Source organism: Neurospora tetraspora (assembly GCF_033439725.1).
Source record: "Neurospora tetraspora strain CBS 560.94 chromosome Unknown B0H65scaffold_1, whole genome shotgun sequence".
Classification (NCBI taxonomy): domain Eukaryota; kingdom Fungi; phylum Ascomycota; class Sordariomycetes; order Sordariales; family Sordariaceae; genus Neurospora; species Neurospora tetraspora.
The window spans coordinates 5,479,552-5,497,375 of record NW_026944383.1 but is presented as its reverse complement, the minus strand read 5'-3'; the positions used below and the strand labels follow the sequence as shown (position 1 = coordinate 5,497,375).

At 52.9% G+C, this 17,824-nt stretch overlaps 6 protein-coding genes across 6 annotated transcripts; 5 read left to right on the top strand and 1 right to left on the bottom strand.

The window, feature by feature from the left end:
• Window positions 1-1,047: 1,047 nt before the first annotated feature.
• On the top strand, window positions 1,048-4,423 carry B0H65DRAFT_452228 (glycosyltransferase family 20-domain-containing protein). The gene is made up of 3 exons (XM_062826091.1): window positions 1,048-3,911; window positions 3,977-4,013; window positions 4,067-4,423. Exons 1-3 carry the CDS (start codon window positions 1,472-1,474, stop codon window positions 4,128-4,130), a joined length of 2,541 nt encoding a protein of 846 aa, XP_062686880.1. The 5' UTR covers window positions 1,048-1,471; the 3' UTR covers window positions 4,131-4,423.
• Window positions 4,424-5,304: 881 nt separating this feature from the next.
• Window positions 5,305-7,439, top strand: B0H65DRAFT_49753 (branched-chain amino acid aminotransferase II). The gene is made up of 4 exons (XM_062827802.1): window positions 5,305-5,328; window positions 5,525-5,667; window positions 5,851-6,623; window positions 6,963-7,439. The coding sequence occupies exons 2-4, from the start codon at window positions 5,598-5,600 to the stop codon at window positions 7,344-7,346; spliced, it is 1,227 nt and encodes a 408-aa protein (XP_062686879.1). The 5' UTR covers window positions 5,305-5,328; window positions 5,525-5,597; the 3' UTR covers window positions 7,347-7,439.
• Window positions 7,440-8,048: 609 nt separating this feature from the next.
• On the bottom strand, window positions 8,049-8,943 carry B0H65DRAFT_452207 (uncharacterized protein). The gene has a single exon (XM_062826090.1). It carries the CDS (start codon window positions 8,932-8,934, stop codon window positions 8,644-8,646), a length of 291 nt encoding a protein of 96 aa, XP_062686878.1. The 5' UTR covers window positions 8,935-8,943; the 3' UTR covers window positions 8,049-8,643.
• A 294-nt stretch (window positions 8,944-9,237) lies between these two features.
• Window positions 9,238-10,185, top strand: B0H65DRAFT_49714 (uncharacterized protein). Its single transcript, XM_062827801.1, has one exon. It carries the CDS (start codon window positions 9,540-9,542, stop codon window positions 10,041-10,043), a length of 504 nt encoding a protein of 167 aa, XP_062686877.1. The 5' UTR covers window positions 9,238-9,539; the 3' UTR covers window positions 10,044-10,185.
• On the top strand, window positions 10,186-13,133 carry B0H65DRAFT_49611 (potassium transporter hak-1). Its single transcript, XM_062827793.1, has 3 exons — window positions 10,186-10,775; window positions 10,864-11,050; window positions 11,121-13,133. Exons 1-3 carry the CDS (start codon window positions 10,327-10,329, stop codon window positions 13,086-13,088), a joined length of 2,604 nt encoding a protein of 867 aa, XP_062686876.1. The 5' UTR covers window positions 10,186-10,326; the 3' UTR covers window positions 13,089-13,133.
• A 428-nt stretch (window positions 13,134-13,561) lies between these two features.
• On the top strand, window positions 13,562-17,785 carry B0H65DRAFT_544748 (muts domain V-domain-containing protein; the record flags this gene model as incomplete). The annotated part of the gene is made up of 8 exons (XM_062829321.1): window positions 13,562-13,922; window positions 13,998-15,271; window positions 15,323-15,691; window positions 15,745-16,086; window positions 16,136-16,235; window positions 16,284-17,028; window positions 17,081-17,229; window positions 17,286-17,785. 8 exons carry the CDS (start codon window positions 13,562-13,564, stop codon window positions 17,783-17,785), a joined length of 3,840 nt encoding a protein of 1,279 aa, XP_062686875.1.
• Window positions 17,786-17,824: the final 39 nt, after the last annotated feature.

Here is a 17,824-nt window from a genome sequence, read left to right as displayed (position 1 = left end):
TCTTGCCTTTCTGTTCACTGTGAGTACCTTACTGTGGGCGTAATGGGAATGGAGATGGGCCGGCGGCGGGATGGCAGAGGTCAGTTTCTTTGTGCATTAGCACCGACCGGAAGCTAGCTCGCTGTTACGTCAGTGTCGGTCAATGCAGTCTTTTCAGGCTGGGCTCCACTACAACGCCGGGCTGCTTCAAGTTCCTCAGCACCACATTCGTCATTGCCCTGCACGTTGGTTTACCCGGCTCGTCCAGTCGACGGCCGTCTACGAGCAACTATCTCGATCTCTTTTCGGGCAGCTTCACCTGCATGTAACTGCCCCGCTGCATGTGTCTGGGCAGCAGATGTCAAGGAAATGCATGCCATTGGGCTGACACTCGATAAATAAAACAGTTTCCTTTCTTCTTTCTCCCAAAGAAAGGCTCTCACGTCTTTGAACTCTCAGTCCATTACATCCATCCACTGCCACTTCCTTCACCGTCATAATCCCCTGGCAGTAGAGACCCAAGAGTAATCGCGCCTTCCAGCCCAAGCACTACTTTTGAAACTAAGGTATGCTGCCTACCCTGCCCGTGACCCCGTGGTCTTGGTCATGCTCTACCACTAGCTTCTCCCATGTCCTTTGGTCACTTTTTTTCACATTCCAAATGAAATTCTTCCTTCTTCCCTCATAACTAACCTAGAGTCCCCCTCCTCAGGCGGAAGCTCGACCATCTCCAACCTCCTCAACTTCTGCCGAGTCCCGCATACTTGACTCGTCCTACCTTACGCACGTCCATTGTCTGCACCGCCATCTCGTCTTGTTCGCCTCCGACATCGAACGCCCGGTTCCTGCGCCCAACAGATTCTGACGCGACCTAAAAGTCCCGATACAACCCTCGACGCCCTCGAGCTGGGCGACGCGTTCAGTGTCATATCTGATGAGCACGACAGACGACCGATAGCAGACATCCCGGTCGCCATCATCTCCATCACATCTATATACCATTCAGCAGATTTTACAGTCTTTTCAAGTTTCGATCTATCAGCTTGTTAGCACTAACAGCCGCCCACCATGACTGTTTTTATTGCCTCGATGTAAGCTCTCACCAGTTTGAACTTTTTTTCACCTTGCGTTTGCATTGCATTTCTGCACCAGGCTACCTTGTCCGAGTCTTCTACCCCTCTCGGATGGGTGGGTCCTAACAATGAAATGTCGGGAATGAGGTCATGGATACATTTACTGACTTGACGGGAACCTTGACAGCTTTCTCCCCAAGACCGTTCATTTCAACCTGCCTGGTGCCCGGCCAAGAGGTGCTTCGGCCTCGCAGAAGCCTGCCAGCAAGCCCAAGAAGTGGAAGCCATCCCCCGACACACCTCCCAGCCTGTTCCAACCAGCTCATGATCACATCACTCCTCCGCACACACCGACGGAAGACCGCAAGCACCATGACCATTGGACAAACGAGGATGGATTGAAGGTGCAAATTCCCCAAATGCCCTTCTCTCCCGATGGTGGCTACCGTGCTCCAATCGATCGAAGCTCTCCGACATGGGGCGGCCGGCCGGACCAGCCAATGTCCCGTGCCAACTCGCCGCCTCCCCCTTCGCTGATCGACAGCAGCCGTGCTTTGAACCAGAAGGCCAGAGAGATGGGTCGCCAAGGCATTACGCAGCCACAGAGCCTCGTCAGGAGCGAGAGCCACGACCGTGTATTTGCACATGCCGACTGGAAGATCGTTAGCGCCGATCAGGGTAACGGTGGCTTGCGCAACGCCGCCGTGGCAGCTGCTAGGGATGGCAAGCTTGAAGAGTACACCTGGATTGGCACCTTGGGTATGCCAACGGACGCCCTCCAGGGCACTCAACAACTCCAGGACATTGAGGACAGACTTGCCACTGAGCACGACATGCTGACTGTTTTCTGTTCGGACAAAGACTTCGACGGCCATTATTCCCACTTTTGCAAGCAGATCTTGTGGCCCGTTTTCCACTACCAGATCCCGGACAACCCGAAGAGCAAGGCGTACGAGGATCACTCGTGGAAGTACTACGTGAACGTCAACCAGGCGTTTGCCGACAAGATTGTTAAGAACTGGAAGAAAGGAGACACGGTCTGGATCCACGATTACCACCTCCTCTTGGTCCCTGGAATGATTAGGAAGAAGATTCCCGAAGCCAAGATTGGGTTTTTCCTGCACGTTGCCTTCCCTTCTTCAGAGGTCTTTAGATGTCTGGCTGTTCGAAAGCAGCTGCTTGAAGGCATGCTCGGCGCCAACCTCATCGGATTCCAGATCCGTGAGTACGCCAGACATTTCCTCCAGACCTGCAGCCGCATTCTGAGCGTCGAAGCCACCCCGGATGGTCTTCAGCTCGAAGACCGTTTTGTCGACGTCATCCACCTCCCGATCGGTATTGACCCTGTTAGCCTCAGCCGTCACCGAGAAGAGAGCGAAGTTAAGCACTGGCTCGACATCATGCGTGAGCGCTATGCAGGCAAGAAGCTCATCGTAGCCCGCGACAAGCTCGACCACGTCCGCGGCGTGCGTCAGAAGCTCCTCTCCTACGAGATGTTCTTGAACATGAACCCTGAGTGGAGGGACAAGGTCGTTCTCATTCAGGTTGCCCTTTCAACAAGCGAAAAGAGCGAGTTGGACGCTACCGTTTCTGACATTGTGACTCGCGTCAACTCTACCTGGGCCAACCTGGCATATCAACCTGTGGTCTACCTCAAGCAGGACATTGACTATGCCCAGTACCTTGCGCTGGTGAGCATCGCTGATGCTCTCATGATCACCAGCCAACGTGAAGGCATGAACCTCACATCCCACGAATACCTTTTCTGCCAGGACGGCAAGTTCAGCGAGAAGAAGCACGGCTCACTGATCCTCTCTGAGTTCACGGGTACTTCCTCGTTGTTCAGTGGAAATGAGTTGTCGGTGAACCCTTGGGACTACAGGGCTTGTGCAGATGCCATCAAGAAGGCCCTCGAGATGGACGGCGAGGAGAAGGAGCGCCGCTGGAAGAAGCTGTACGAGGCCGTTAACGTTCACACCGGCTCGCACTGGTTCTCCGAGTTCATGCTCCGCTTGGATAAGGTCTACGAGGAGCAACATAGCCGCGACCAGACCGCAGTACCTCGCCTCTCGATGACCACGTTGTTGCAGCAATACCAGCGCACCGAACGCCGCCTTTTCATCCTTGACTTCGAGGGAACTCTTGTCAGCTGGGGACCCGTTAATCAAATCATTCCGGTCAGCCCTCAACGCACCCTGGATGTTCTCAACGATCTTCTGCTCGATGAGCGCAACACTATTTATGTTATGTCTGGTAGACGTCCAGAGGAGCTTGACCGGATCTTCCGCCGTGTCCCTAACCTTGGTCTCATCGCTGAAAGCGGATGCTACCTCAAGGATTGCGGAAGCAACACTTGGACCGAAATGGCCGATTCCAATAAGATCCGCTCTTGGAAGAGTTCACTCCAGGACATCATGACCTACTACTTGGAGCGTACGCCGGGAGCGGCGATTGAGGAACGTCGCTGCTCCTTGGTGTTCCACTACAAGTCTGCGGACGATTACCAGACGGCCGCTACACAAGCTTCCGACTTGGCCAGCCACATCAATGACGCCTGCGAGGAGCAACGCGTTCACGCTATTCCCATGGACGGTTGCGTGCTTGTTGAGCCCATAGATTGGACCAAGAGCACCGCGGCTCAGAGGATCTTCGCTGATTTGCAGAAACGGATGGGACCGGATGAGAAGCACAAATCACCGGTTGACTTCCTCATGGTTATTGGCGACGGTCGTGACGACGAGAAGGTCTTCAAGTGGGCCAACCAGATGGCCATGGAGGGAACAGTACAGGAGGTGGTGACTGTCAGCCTTGGCAATAGAAACACTGAGGCTAAGGCGACGATGACCCAGGGCGTTAGTGGTAAGCAGATCCCGTCTCTTTTCTTCTCTTTTGGTTGATATACCAGTTACTAACTTTATTTGTAGGCGTTCTTGCAGCTCTCCAGAAGCTGTCCCAAGTCGTGTAAGCAGTAGCCTTCTCTTCGAGGCCACATTCGCCGACTCAATGACATATAGGGTTCCTGCCGAGCATCAGCGTCGGAGAAGTTCTATATCTCTTCCACCCTCAAGCAACATGTGAGCAATCCGGGCGTTGCTTGTTTGCTTTGCTGCAGCATCCCCTTTTTGCGTGGCGTTTTGCGTTGGTGGGATTTTTGGCATTTGCATGGCGAGCCCTTTCGACCAGGGGGGGTGCTTGCTTTGTCTTCTCACCTTTATGATTTGTTCTCTTTTCTTTTCATTTTCGACAACATTTGTTACAGCACCACACAGAAGTGCATCGATATGCCCAGCGATCTGCGATCACCAAGCACTGCATGGCAATACCTGAAAGCTAAGGGAACTCGTTTAGCAACAGAAAGGACACGGTCTTGACGAACACTACAACGGGCGGCGGTGCACATGGTGGTGGTTCTCTTTCTTCTTTTACGGCAACGATGACAGGTGGTATGGAAAGCATGGGATTACGGGAAACGGAAAATGGGGCGCATCATGAGCATTTTTACACTGCACCACAAGGTAGTATATATATAGAATAAGGTAGCCAGGCGCTGGCACGATTCATCGGTTTCTCTTAAAGAGGTTTTTTTCATCTGTTTCTCTTGAGAGGTTTTCTCATCTTGCCGAGAAGTTGAAAAAATTGTGATATGCATCGAGATAAGCCGCAAACACATGAATCAGATTCTATTCACAGTATTGTCGTTACAGTAATCCATCTGAGCTTGTCACAAACAGCATTTTGACATGATGTGATGTGTGAACGGAACGAGAGCAAGAGAGGTGCATCGTACTATACACTGGGCATTGGGTTCGATGTATCTTGAAGACCACTCGCCCGCGTACCTGCTCCGTCATACGATATACTCATGTGCATTATCCCATTTCCATGTCTCAAGACTCTCTATTATAAAGAAGAAATACAACAAACGGTCATGGAGAAAATCTCGCGACGGTGACGATGACATCACTTCCCCAGAACTGTCCACATCTTATTGTTCAAAAGGAGAGCATTCCCCGACCTCCCACTGCGGGATGGGCTTGCTTGGTGCGGGGCAGGTAAAGAAATGGTGGGGCAGTAAGCTGTGTCATCAATTTAACCCCTGTCAGCCTACGGCAACGACATCGGCGTCCATACACGTCGTGCTCATATACTGCGTAGCCGGCATTGATGCATGCGTCTCGGCCGTAGATCGGAGGGCCGCAGGACCCTTGGGAACCTTCTTTTCGTAGATTGAACAACTTCTGAGCAGGTTGACTTCATAAAAGTGTCAGCGGTATAGGTAAGTGACATGCTTCTTCGAGTTACAGATTGTTGCGGTTCACCCGGGGGATAATTTCTGGTATGCGCCCCGAGTAAAAGGACTAGTGCGCCCCTAGTAGGGCCCAACTTTTTCTCAGATTTATCTCGCGATCTTGCGCCATTCTACCTACCTATCTCCTCTAACCTTCCGGAAGCTGACGAAGAACCATCAGCAGAACTGTTGACCAGAACAACCACTTCAATAATATTCGCAGTAGACCAGGCCTAGCCCCAGAAGAGATCCGCGCCATGGCGACTTTCCCTCCTCCTCCGGTCAGCACGATCGACTGGTCCAACGTCGGATTCAAGGTCCGCGAAGGTTGGTAGTAGCTTCCTAGACCCGAGTCCCTGCATCTTCCCAGTCCCATTCTACGCCTTTTCTTTGACCAGCTATATTATGTCCATGGGTTGGACGAGCAGATATAATGACGCCAATCTCCGCGACTATGCGTAACACGAAGAAGAAAGAGTCCGCTAACATCTCCTCATCTTCACTTCACAGTCAACGGTCATGTCGAGTCTACCTACTCCGTCAAGACGGGCAAATGGACCCCGCCCAAGTTTGTTACCGACCCATACCTGAAAATGCACGGCATGGCGCCCGCCCTCAACTACGGCCAACAAGCGTACGAAGGGCTCAAGGCCTTCCGTCTTCCCGGCAACGACTCGATTGCCATTTTCCGCGCAGACAAGAACGCGAAGCGCATGCAACACTCGGCTGAGTACATCAGTATCCCGCCCGTGCCCGTCGACCTGTTCGTCGACGCCGTGAAAGCCGCCGTCGCTCTGAACGCGGAGTACGTCCCGCCCCACGAGACGGGCGCGGCTCTGTACATCCGCCCCCAGATTTTCGGTAGCTCTGCGCAGCTTGGCCTCAGCCCGCCTGAGGAGTACCTCTTCTCGGTCTACGTGATTCCCACGGGCGTGTACCATGGTACCCACCCCGTTAAGGCGCTCATCCTGGAGGAGTTCGACCGCGCGGCTCCGAATGGTACCGGTAGCGCTAAAGTTGGCGGCAACTATGCGCCGGTGCTCCGCTGGAGCGATAAGGCACGCAAGGAGGGGTATGATATCACCCTCCACTTGGATAGTGCGAGGCATGAGGAGATCGACGAGTTTAGCACCAGTGGCTTTATTGGTGTTGTTCGTGGCGATGGGGGAGAGAATGACGTTACCGTTGTTGTGCCCAGCTCCAAGGCTGTTATCGACAGTGTGACGAGCGATAGTATTCAGGAGATTGGCAGGAGCTTTGGCTGGAAGGTTGAGAAGCGTCCGGTAAGTCATTTCTTCTCTGGTGCTTTCTCTTTACTGCCCGGTTTTCCCGTTGGTGTTCGGTGATCACGGCATGGTGCCAAGATTGGATCGGATGCCTGGGAGTGGTGGAAGCTCCGATTTCCAGATCCGAGCCGGAGGTGCAACGGAGGGCATCTTCAATGTCTAGGTCCTGGATGGCACATGCTACAGGCATGCCATGCTACCTACCTATCCCCTTTATCGGAGCACGACTGCCGAACGGAAGGAGGGTTCCACGACAGTCGGAGATATTCTCTCCCACAATCTCAACCGAGTATCTGGATCGGATTAGTCGCTGACACACTGTTACCATCCACACAGATCAAGTACTCCGAACTCCCCAACTTCTCGGAAGTGATGGCCGCCGGCACCGCCGCCGCTCTCGTCCCCATTCGCTCGATCACCCGTCGCGTCAAGCCATCATCTCCCCAGTCTCTCGCTTCCAGCACTGCTACCCAGGAGCACTCTCGCGTCTCATTCAATAAGGAAGCCGATGAGGAGACAGTCACTTACCTCCCCGAGAGCCAAGAGGACGCCGGCGACATCTGCCTGAAGCTCCTCTCCCAGCTTAAGGGAATCCAGCTCGGAAAAATTGAGGACACCTTTGGCTGGCGCTTTGCGGTTACGGAGGAGGATGGAAAGAAGGCAGAGGGCGCAGAGAAGGCTCGTGGTAAGGAGGCGCAGACCATTGACCAGATGGATTAGAAGACTAGCTGGAATGGGCTTCCCTGGGGTATGGCCTAGAGGTAGGATGGCAAGCTAGGTATACAGCGCCTACTTCGATATGATGCAACCAGACATGGCAGGGAACAGGGCCCGGACGAAGGATACCACTATCCCGCGTCTTATTGCTCCAAAGGGGGACTTTTCATAACCATGCACGTTAGGTGTCACCTCGGTGGGAAGATAAAAGTTGTGCTTCCAAGATATAGGGTGGTTTTCCCAGATTTGCGACGGCTGTCATGTTCACTCCTTTCTTTCTTGTCACTGGGGCAATAGGCACTACTGGACCAAAGGCGTAGCATGTTCTGGTTGCCTGAGACGACATCATCAAAAGCTGTTTGATACGAGTCGGAGGAACCCGTGGTTAAAAGGCGTCTGGTGGATGAAGTTGGTTGTTGGGTCGCGTGTGGCATGATGTGCCTCCGTCTCAATCGGGACAGCGTCAGACCACCATATCACAAAGGCAGGAGATAGAAAGAACAAGCTATGGCCATGTTGAGGCTGTGCAAATTGATCGAATTTGATATCGTGAACATTGAAAGGTTCGACGTAAAAAGACGTTAGTGCTTCCCCGCAACAACAGCAAAGGGGAGGAGGGGAGGGGAAGCGCCTAGAGCGCCCAGGTCGGGGACGATCTGGGGGGTAGGTGGGTGGGTGGGTGGAGACTACCACCAGACGTTTAAGACGGAATCTTGGCGAAACAACCTTATTTCGATGTCACTCCTTGGAGGGAGCAACACCAAAGGATACTTCACGATATGTAATTCTGCCATCGTCTTTTTTTTTTTTCCAATGTGAACTCGCTTTCGCATTCTGTCAGCGCCCAAAGGCATTGTTGATCTTTCTTTTTGCCGGTGTCTCACCCCACCAGGCACATCCGCGACCCTCCCATCGGCCATCTGGATCCTACCAGTCTCCTCACCTTCGCTTCGTTCGGACCTCTGCTTTTGCACAGTCGCACGCACGCCCTGACGAGAACGAAGCGAGATGTCGGAGTTAGCCCCAACCAATCACGTTCCACCGCTCCATATCCCGACACTGGAAGTTGAGCCGCCCGCGCGTGTGCGCGCGATTTTTCTGTCTTCTGTTTCCTGTTGTTTCAACCACGGTCACTCACATCACCCACTCTCAATCCCGGCCGGTCTTGACAAAGAGACAGTGTAGGGAGAGAGAGGAGAGAGGAGGCCTCCCGGAGAGTTCCTCTCCCAGTCCTATCCATCCAACATGACCACCATCCATCCAACCCACGTGCTAACTCCTTGCCGAAAACTCGAAGGATTCAATAGAGCGGGTGGCAGTGCTGATGCAACTGATGCAAAGCCAATGCAAAATTGCAGTGTTGCAGACTAAGGGACCAGATAAGCTTCACGCACATGTTGAAGCAGGACCTCTCGTGGACTGTCTCGAGCCGCAAGTGGAAAGTTGCAGTCTGAGAGCTCGGGGACTTGAACCACCTCATCCAGCACGACGGTAGAGGTATGGATGGGTGGCATCGACTGGAGAGATACGATGGTTGTTGAATTACCAGTGGGATAAATGAGATGAACGCCGACAAACAGGAACTTGTCATCTCGGTGGGAGATTACAATCTTCTTCCCGGTTTCCAACGTAGGGGTCAATAGTCAGTCCTCATGCTTCGGCTTTCATCCCCGGGTCTCGTATCCAGTGCGACGAGCTGGAGCTTGATTGAGGGAGCTCAAAGCTAGCTGCCTACCCCTCCACCCCTTCTCATCCTCCGAGTGGTTCAAGTTTCGAGATGCCTATCCTGGACACGGGATGTATGGAATGGAATGCTGATGGGCCGTGAGCTGTGTGTAGAGGGTCCTGCTCGCTAGACGTACTAGTCTACTTCTCAGCATCATGCCAGGCGGCTTTGGTGTGAATGGAACCATCATTTCATCTCATGTTCAACTGTCTTTTTGGACTCTTCACTTACACTTCGCTGGTACTCGCCAGGACTCGAATTTCCTCTGACTTTTGGCTGGACGATTCTAGTTCTGACGAGTAATTCGACAGTGTCGTTTTGTCACTCCGACACTCAACCAGTGTTTCTTTCCCCTTCATCACCAGACCGTGCACCACCCAGTGGGGTGCAGCTGGAGCAGTGCAGTCCAGCGCAATAAACCCATGGCCCAAGCTCATGCTTAACAAGCGTTATTGCTTCATGCATGCATCATGCTCACTCAGTATGTCGGTTCCGGGTTTTCACAGCTGCTTTGTGTCAGTCTGTCTGCTGTCTGTCTGTCTGCTGTCAGATGCTGTGATTCGGGACCGGGAACTGGAATCTCCCAACAAGCGCGGGCAAGTTGCCATTCTCACCACCCCAATGCAACAAAAAAGAGGCGTTTCACAATACCACGAATATCCGGCTTTGATATCCCTGTCGATCGCATTGTGTCCCCCCACGACGACGGCCGGACCTCCTCCATCACCCCTACCTTAGCTAACCTGCCTACCTTACTACCTACTACCTACCTTACCTCCAAACCGGCCGGCCAGGCTAGCTCTACCTATCGAGCAGAAAGCTTATCGCTGCTCGAAGATTGGACTGGACTAGGAACTGGCCCGAGTGTTGCTGGGACTGGCTATGACGGGTTTCGACGGGAGCTTCTCCCTCCTGGCGGGATTGGTCGGTCTTTTGTTTTTCGTCTTTGCCATCCTCCCACCAAAGAACAGTGATCTCCGGGTATATAACCGACCTAGGCAGCTCGACGTGGCATCTGAATATCGAGCTGGTTATGATGGCTCTTTGAGCGAAGAGTAGTCCGGACCTCTTGCTTTTCGAATCCTTTGTTTGTGGCGCGGTGGTGCTTCCGCTCAGGCCTGCTTTCAAGTTTCACCACACCACTGGTTCTTCCCTCTCCATCCAGATTCTTTTACAAGGTCCTCCTTACTACCTCCCTTATAGACTTATAGTCGTCCATCCAGTCTCCTTTCACCCACCCTCTCACACCCATATAATATGTCCATCACTCACGAAGCCGACCCTAACCGCAACATGGACACCCCAACCGCAAAGTCAAACAACCCACAAGGTCCCAACAACAACACGACCATAAGGATCGAAGAACCATCCTTCAAACACGACGCTGATGATCCGGACCGGGAGCCCACCGGCGTCTCGACAGGAGCACAAGTCTTCCGCTCAAGAGGCAGCTCCATGTCCAGCTCGCACCGCCCCGAACTAGTCGGCGGCGTGTTCAACCCTCGCAGCATCATTTCTCGCGGGAAAAGGCCGGCTGATAGTCGCTCTTCTCATGACTTTGGCACATCGCAGTCGCACCTTGATATCGAGGAAGGAGATGACTGGCGGGGTGGGTATGAGAAGAAGAAGCAGGTGTTTAAGGGGCGGACTTTGTTGTGGTTGGCCTACCAATCTGTTGGTGTGATCTATGGAGATATCGGGACGAGGTGAGTGATGCGATCCTTATCCCCCCTTTTTCCTCTTGGGTTGTCTACCCTGTTGAGACGATCTAACCACCTCTTGTTTCCTGTGCAGTCCGCTTTACGTGTTCTCGTCAACGTTCACTGCACCGCCCACCCATACCGACTTGCTCCAAGTTCTTTCGGTTGTCATTTGGTCCATCACCATTCTCGTCACGTTCAAGTACATCTTTGTCATTCTCCATGCTGATAATGAGGGCGAAGGTGGTACCTTCAGCTGCTATTCGTTGCTTACCAGATTTGTAAGTGCAAGCCCTTTGTCTCGCGACTCAATCCGTTTTGATCATTTCCCGGGGTTGCTAACAGATGCAGGCCAACATCACCGAGCGCGATCCGCGAGAAGAAGTGACTGTGCGGATGGAAAGACATCTCACCAGCGACCTCCAACCACCTACCCGTACCTTGCGCGCCAAACTCGAAGGGAGCAGGTTCACCCACGTCCTGCTAAAAGTCATTGGCGTCCTTGCCGTCTCCATGGTCATGTCCGACGGTGTCTTGACCCCGGCTCAGTCTGTCCTCGGTGCTGTCCAGGGATTATCCGTTGTCAAGCCTGATATTTCCAAGTCCACCGTCACCGGCACAACGTGCGGCATCCTGGTCCTTCTCTTTCTGATCCAGCCACTCGGTACATCGAAACTCGCTTCCACATTTGCGCCCATCGTCATCGTCTGGCTAGGCTTAAACTTCTCCTTTGGCATCTACAACCTGGTCACGTTTGACTGGACGGTTTTGAAGGCTTTCAGCCCTTACTTTGCCTTTCAGTTTTTTATCCAGCACAAAACGCGCGCTTGGAGAATGCTCGGCGGTGTTCTTCTGTCCTTCACGGGCGTCGAAGCGCTCTTTGCCGACCTGGGAGCCTTTAGTCTGCGTGCCATCCAACTGAGCTGGATGTGTTACACCTACCCCTGTCTTATGCTGGCATACATCGGACAAGCAGCCTACATCAGCCATCACCCGGACGCCTACACGAACCCCTTCTTCAACGCGACGCCTCCCGGAGCTCTGTACCCAAGTCTGGTCATCGCCATTCTTGCTGCCATAGTAGCCAGCCAAGCCATGATCACGGCAACCTTCCAGCTCATCAGCCAGATCATGAAGCTCTCCTACTGTCCGCAAGTCAAGGTAGTGCACACCTCGCAGACCTTTCACGGGCAGATCTACGTTCCGTTTGTGAACTGGCTCCTCATGCTCGGCGCCATCCTCGTCACGGCTGTCTACGGCGACACCGTCAAGCTCGGAAATGCCTACGGCGTCTGCGTCATGTTTGTCACCTTCTTCGACACCTGCATGGTCACGCTCGTTTCCCTCCTTGTGTGGAAGCTCTCGCCCTTCCTGGTGTTCGTTCCCTGGCTGGTCTTTGCCTCCGTCGACGGATTGTACCTCTCGGCGGCACTGACCAAGGTCCCCGAGGGCGCCTGGTTTACGCTCACGCTTTCCGGCATTCTAGCCTCGCTATTCCTGCTCTGGCGCTTCGGCAAGGAGAACCAGTGGCGCGCCGAGGCCGAAGACCGGTTCAAGCCGTCGCATCTTATCATTAAGGACAAAGATGAGGGTGGTCGGCTACGATTACAACCACTATGGGGCGGCGACCCGCTCAGCTCAATTCGTGGGTTTGGCATCTTCTTTGACAAGACGGGCGTGATGACGCCTGCGGTGTTCACGCACTATGTGACCAAGTTTGTCGCGATCCCGGAGGTGGCGGTGTTTTTCCACTTGCATCCGGTGGAGGCGCCGACGGTGTTGCCGGAGGAGAGGTATGCTGTGTCGCATTTCACTGCGGTGCCGGGGTGTTATAGGCTGGTGATCAAGCATGGTTTCATGGATCATGTGATAAGTCCTGACCTGGCGGCTTTGATTTACAAACAAATCAGGCGCTTTGTGGTAAGGCAAGCTATAGAGAGAGTGAGAGCGCTGGAGAAGTTGAGGACGGGTGAGGATACGGATTACGAAGGTGAGGGTGAAGGGGAGGCCACAGAGGGAGGGACTTCTCACCAGAGGGAATCGTCAGGGGCATCGGGTCCTGATGGCGTACAACTTCCCGTCGAGCTCCGCGATGAAAAGGCAGCAGTTGAACTGGCTCGTCTTGATCGGGCGTATGCTTCCAAAATTTTGTACGTGGTTGGGAAGGAGCAGATGAGGATCAAGACCGGTGCGCCGATTGCTCGAAGGTTCATGTTGTCGGTGTTCTTGTGGATCAGGGATAACACCCGGGCAAAGATTGCGAATTTGCGGTTGGCCATGGATCGTGTGGTTGAGGTAGGCTTCGTCAAGGAGATTTGAAGGGATTTGTCAGTTTCTCATCATGTCAGTGAGCTACACTGAACAAGTTGCCACACTACAGGAAGTGCAAGGCATCAGTTCATTACCTGGTTACTGGGAGGAAGGTGCGAATGCATGTCCTTTCGGCCCTCTGTTGCACCATAGGTTTCTGAATTCTAGGAAGGCACATAGAGCAGAGCTTCCAACGCACAAAGTTGACTGACCCGGGCGCTCCTTCCTCGCCCGCACCTTCCTCGCCCACCTTCCTCGCCCACCTTCCTCGCCCGCACCTAGAAAAATCGCGTCGTACGCCATTCCCTGAATTTCTGATTCCAATTTGTGGCAGTGTTAACTTGCACTCTTCACAATCCAAGACGCGTTTGTCACCACATCACTTTCCCCAGATTCTCACTCGAAGGTCAACAACCAGTCACAAAACACCAACCCCCACTTGCCCTCATTCCGATACATCGACATCAACACCATCCGGCGCCATGGAAGAAGACTTTCAAGCGCACCACAGCCGGTTTCCTCGCCTACAGTCCGATGACTGTCGCAGGAGAGCCATGTCCGGTGCTGCCATCGGAGGCGAGCCACGCCATCAAGCCTTCACCAGGGGATCAGCGCTCATGAATGATGTTGTTATCGAGCCCAGGCAGCCCCTCCATATAATCCCTGAGTCGTTCCAACGTCCACAGCTGCCAGCTTACCCCCCCGCCCAGTACGACTGGCAGGATCCTAGAGGGAGGCAGGTCCCGCCCGGATACCCTGTGTACCAGAGTCATGGGCAGGTCCCGCCCGGATACCCTGTACCCCTGTACCAGAGTCATGAGCGCTACTTGCCTGATACCCATGGTACGACATCAAGTCCAGAATCAAACCTGTCAAAGGAAGAAAACTAGTAGCAAGGAACTAACTTCTATGTGGCAGGCAACTACACCATGGACCATAGAGGTAGCCATGTTCCCTTCCACCCGGTCAACACCCAGGGGCACGCTCCCCACACTCCGATCTCCGATCCCCGTAACTTCAGCTATGATCCCGGGTATGGTCCCGATCACAACTATTATCCGAGTTCCAACGGGAACTCCTCGGGAGCGGGTCACCCATATCTTGCTTTTGAGGACATCACGGCAACAAGAGCTTGGGGTTCTGAACCAGGACCACCACACCTCATGCCCCAGCGTCGTATTACCGAAAGCCCGGCAATCGAAGAAGGGCCTAGAAGAGATCTTTGCAGCTCCCCTTACTTTGGCAATACTTCAGCTTCGAGCTCTCCCGTCGAGCCACGACGCTCCAATATGGGTGCGCCTCGCAACAATCCCAGAACGCCCCGCAATCAAATAGTACACCCTTCTCCGTGTATTGCCTCAAGCTCATCTTCCTATCATCAGGATAGGGGAGAAGAACAAGGAAGTGATCTCGGCACAAGTGTTCCCAGAGCCAGGTACTCGAGCAGAACTCAGCTGAAAAAAGCTGAGGGCACAAGACGGAAGCCGGCTGCTCCAAGCTTCTACACCCAGTCCCCCGTCTCCATGGTTTCCTCTCCGGCCAATTCTCAGCAAGACATCCCTAAGAGTACATCCTACCCGTCATCCGACTCATTGTACGATCGCAATACCAAGAGTCGTGCAATGAGCACCAGATCAACCTTGCTCACGCCTGTCTTGAGTGACTCCGACTCCGACTCAGATGCTGAAGAGTCAAGCCTCCAGAAAAAACACCGCATCGTTGCATCCTCTCTCATCACCACTCCACAAAGGGAATCAGCTGTTCAGACATCAGCTCCAACCGTTAGTTCGGAGGAAAGGGATCACGTTATCTGTGCCGTATCAGAGAGTCGCTCTGCGGAAGTGGTTGGTATTGCAGTCATCAATATCACTACGGGACAAGTGGATTTAGCCAGAGTCCTGAACGATGACAAGTACATGTATCAGCGTCTGGGAGACACATTGTGGAAGATGCCGTCAAAACCGGAAAAGTTCCTTGTTGTCAACAGCGTCACGAACAACAACAGCAAGTCTTTGCTCATTTCTTGTCTAGAGCAAGACTTCCCAGCAGTTCCCATAGTGCTTTGGGGAAGGGAACATTGGAGTGAGGCAGAAGGGCTCAGGATGATTGAGCGTTTTGCACTTCGGGATCGAGTGATTGCCCTCAAGTCAGACCTTGAGAACAACTTCTACGTTTCGTGTGCCTTTTCTGCTGTAAGTGATCGGCGTCATTGTGGAGATAGATCGTTGGCTAACAATATCAAGGCAATGAAGTATGTACAGAACGAGCTGAACATCCATTTTGCCAGCAACGCGCTACGAGTCAGGTATATCCAGCCACTCAACACCATGGGTATCGATCGCACCACCGTTGCCTCGTTGGAGCTGCTGCAGAACACACGACGAGCCACTGCAAAGAAATCGACGCTTTTCGGTATACTGAATAGTACCCAAACCCCTCAAGGACACCGCTTGCTACGCACAACCCTCCTGCAGCCGAGCACAGACAAGGAAGAGATTGAAGAACGGTATGAATCAGTTGAGGAGTTGTCTACCAACGAAGAGCTTTTTCGTGAGTTGCGCAAAGCACTCAAAGGGCTTGATAGGATTGACTTTGAGCGCGTCATTGTATGGGTAAGTTGCTTTCAGCACTCTCCAGTCCCTCTAGCATGCTAATTCTTTCAAAGCTTAACCAGGAACAACCCAGACCACGCCAGCCTCTGGAGGAAGGCGTTCCCGGATCTACGAATCAAGGTCTACTTCTACCAACCCACGCGGAGCTTGCCAAAGCGGAACAAGAGTTGAACTATATCCTCATGCTAAAGGCATATCTTCGTGGTATCGACGCACTGCATAGTATAATTGAAGCAGCTGCGTGCAAAAGCCGCCTATTGAGATGGGCCAAGAATAAGTTTGCACCAGAGCACACTGAGCCCATCCAAAGCGCTATGGAAGAGATGATAGAGAATGATGCTGCCTACAGCAAAACCCCAATCGATTTGAGGAACAATCGGATGTGGGCCGTCAGAGTCAGTCGTCTTTTCTTGGTTTTTATTTACGGCGCTAACAGTTCGTCAGGCTGGGCGTAATGCCGTTCTTGAACAAGCACGGAGGTCCTTCAAAGATCTTACGGATGACCTCAACGGGTACTTTGATATGCTAAACAACCAGTTCAACGGTAGGTCAATCCCCCTGCATCCAGACTATCATCACTGACGCAGCATAGGGTTATTGGGAAATGGTGCAGACTTGTGCATGGATAGCAACCGGCGGTATTGGCTCAAGTTTGATTACTCGGATGTCGCACGTGAACTGCAAAACAACCAATCCGATGTTCAAAAGAGGAAGTTCGGCAAGGTCAGCCAGTGGAAGCAAGTCTCAATCGCCAACATCGACATTATCAATGGCACCCGTGACAAAAAGCACTTCAAATGTCAGACAACCGAGCTTCTCCAGAGGAGCAGGGCTATCCAGCTTCAGGCAGACATCGCAACGATGCAGAGCGATAACATGGTTATCGAGCTGAAAGAGAGACTTCAACAGCATTCGAGTCTCATGTTCGATATCAGCGATGCAGTTGCACTGCTCGATATGCTCTGCTCGTTCACACAAGCTGCCACCACCCAGGACTACGTTCGACCCATGATCACTGATAGCATGGTTCTCAAGCAGGCACGGAATCCAATTGTGGAGGTACGCAAAAGCGACTACGTTGCTAACGATGTCTACTCCGGTGATCAATCTGGACGCTTTCAGGTTATCACTGGCGGTAACATGAGCGGCAAGAGCACGTTCATCAGATCGGTTGCCCTCATTCAGATCATGGCACAAATGGGGTCCTTTGTTCCTGCGGATTTTGGGTCCATCTCCATCTGTGACAGAGTATTTTCCAGAGTCTCTACGGATGATGCGCCCGAGAACAACCTGGGAACATTTGGTGTGGAGATGAGGGAGACGAATGTCATCTTGAGGTATTATTTCCCTGCCCTGCAGTAGTTGATAACGATCTGACAGAATGTCTAGGCAAGCTACGACGAAAAGCATGATCATCATGGACGAGCTCGGCCGAGGCACTTCGGTAAAAGATGGTCTGGCCATCGCCATTGCTGTCAGCGAGAAGTTGATCAAGATGAAATCACGCGTCTTTTTCGCAACGCATTTCACTGGTCTTGGTATGTTCAGTGGAAGCCCCTCTCCGTTCATTCACCGCTAATGCCAATCGTATCAGCTCGACTTTTGAACGCACCATCCTATCAGAGAGATGTCCTGAACGTTCACTTTCGAGGACAAAACGAGATCTTACTGCCCCGGATCAAACTGCCACACACTCTCGCCGGAGGTCCCGTGAAGACTGAGGACTACGGCATCAAACTAGCCCGCATTGTTCTTCCTTTACCGGCAGTGTACAAGGCCGAGGAGGTCCTGAGAGTCTTGCAAGAGATGCAGAGGCCACCGCAGAGTGGAGAGAAGACGAGAGAAGCGAGGCAGAACAAGGTCCTGCTGGCTTTGCCTGGTGTACTCAGAGAAGCGCTGAACTCGAGCATGGATGATGCGGCATTGGTGTCGTACCTGCAGAGGTTGAAGACTGAGTTCACGCTTAGGATGTCTGAGGTCACGGACGTTATTCATGACCTCATTGAAGGTGGTCGAAAGCGGCCTGCTGAGGATGATGCTGAAGCTGAGAGTGGCGCAGATGAAGGAAGGGAGAAACGGAGGAGAGAAGAGTAGCCCAAGGACAGGAATGATCGATGGCAATGTTTGCAATGT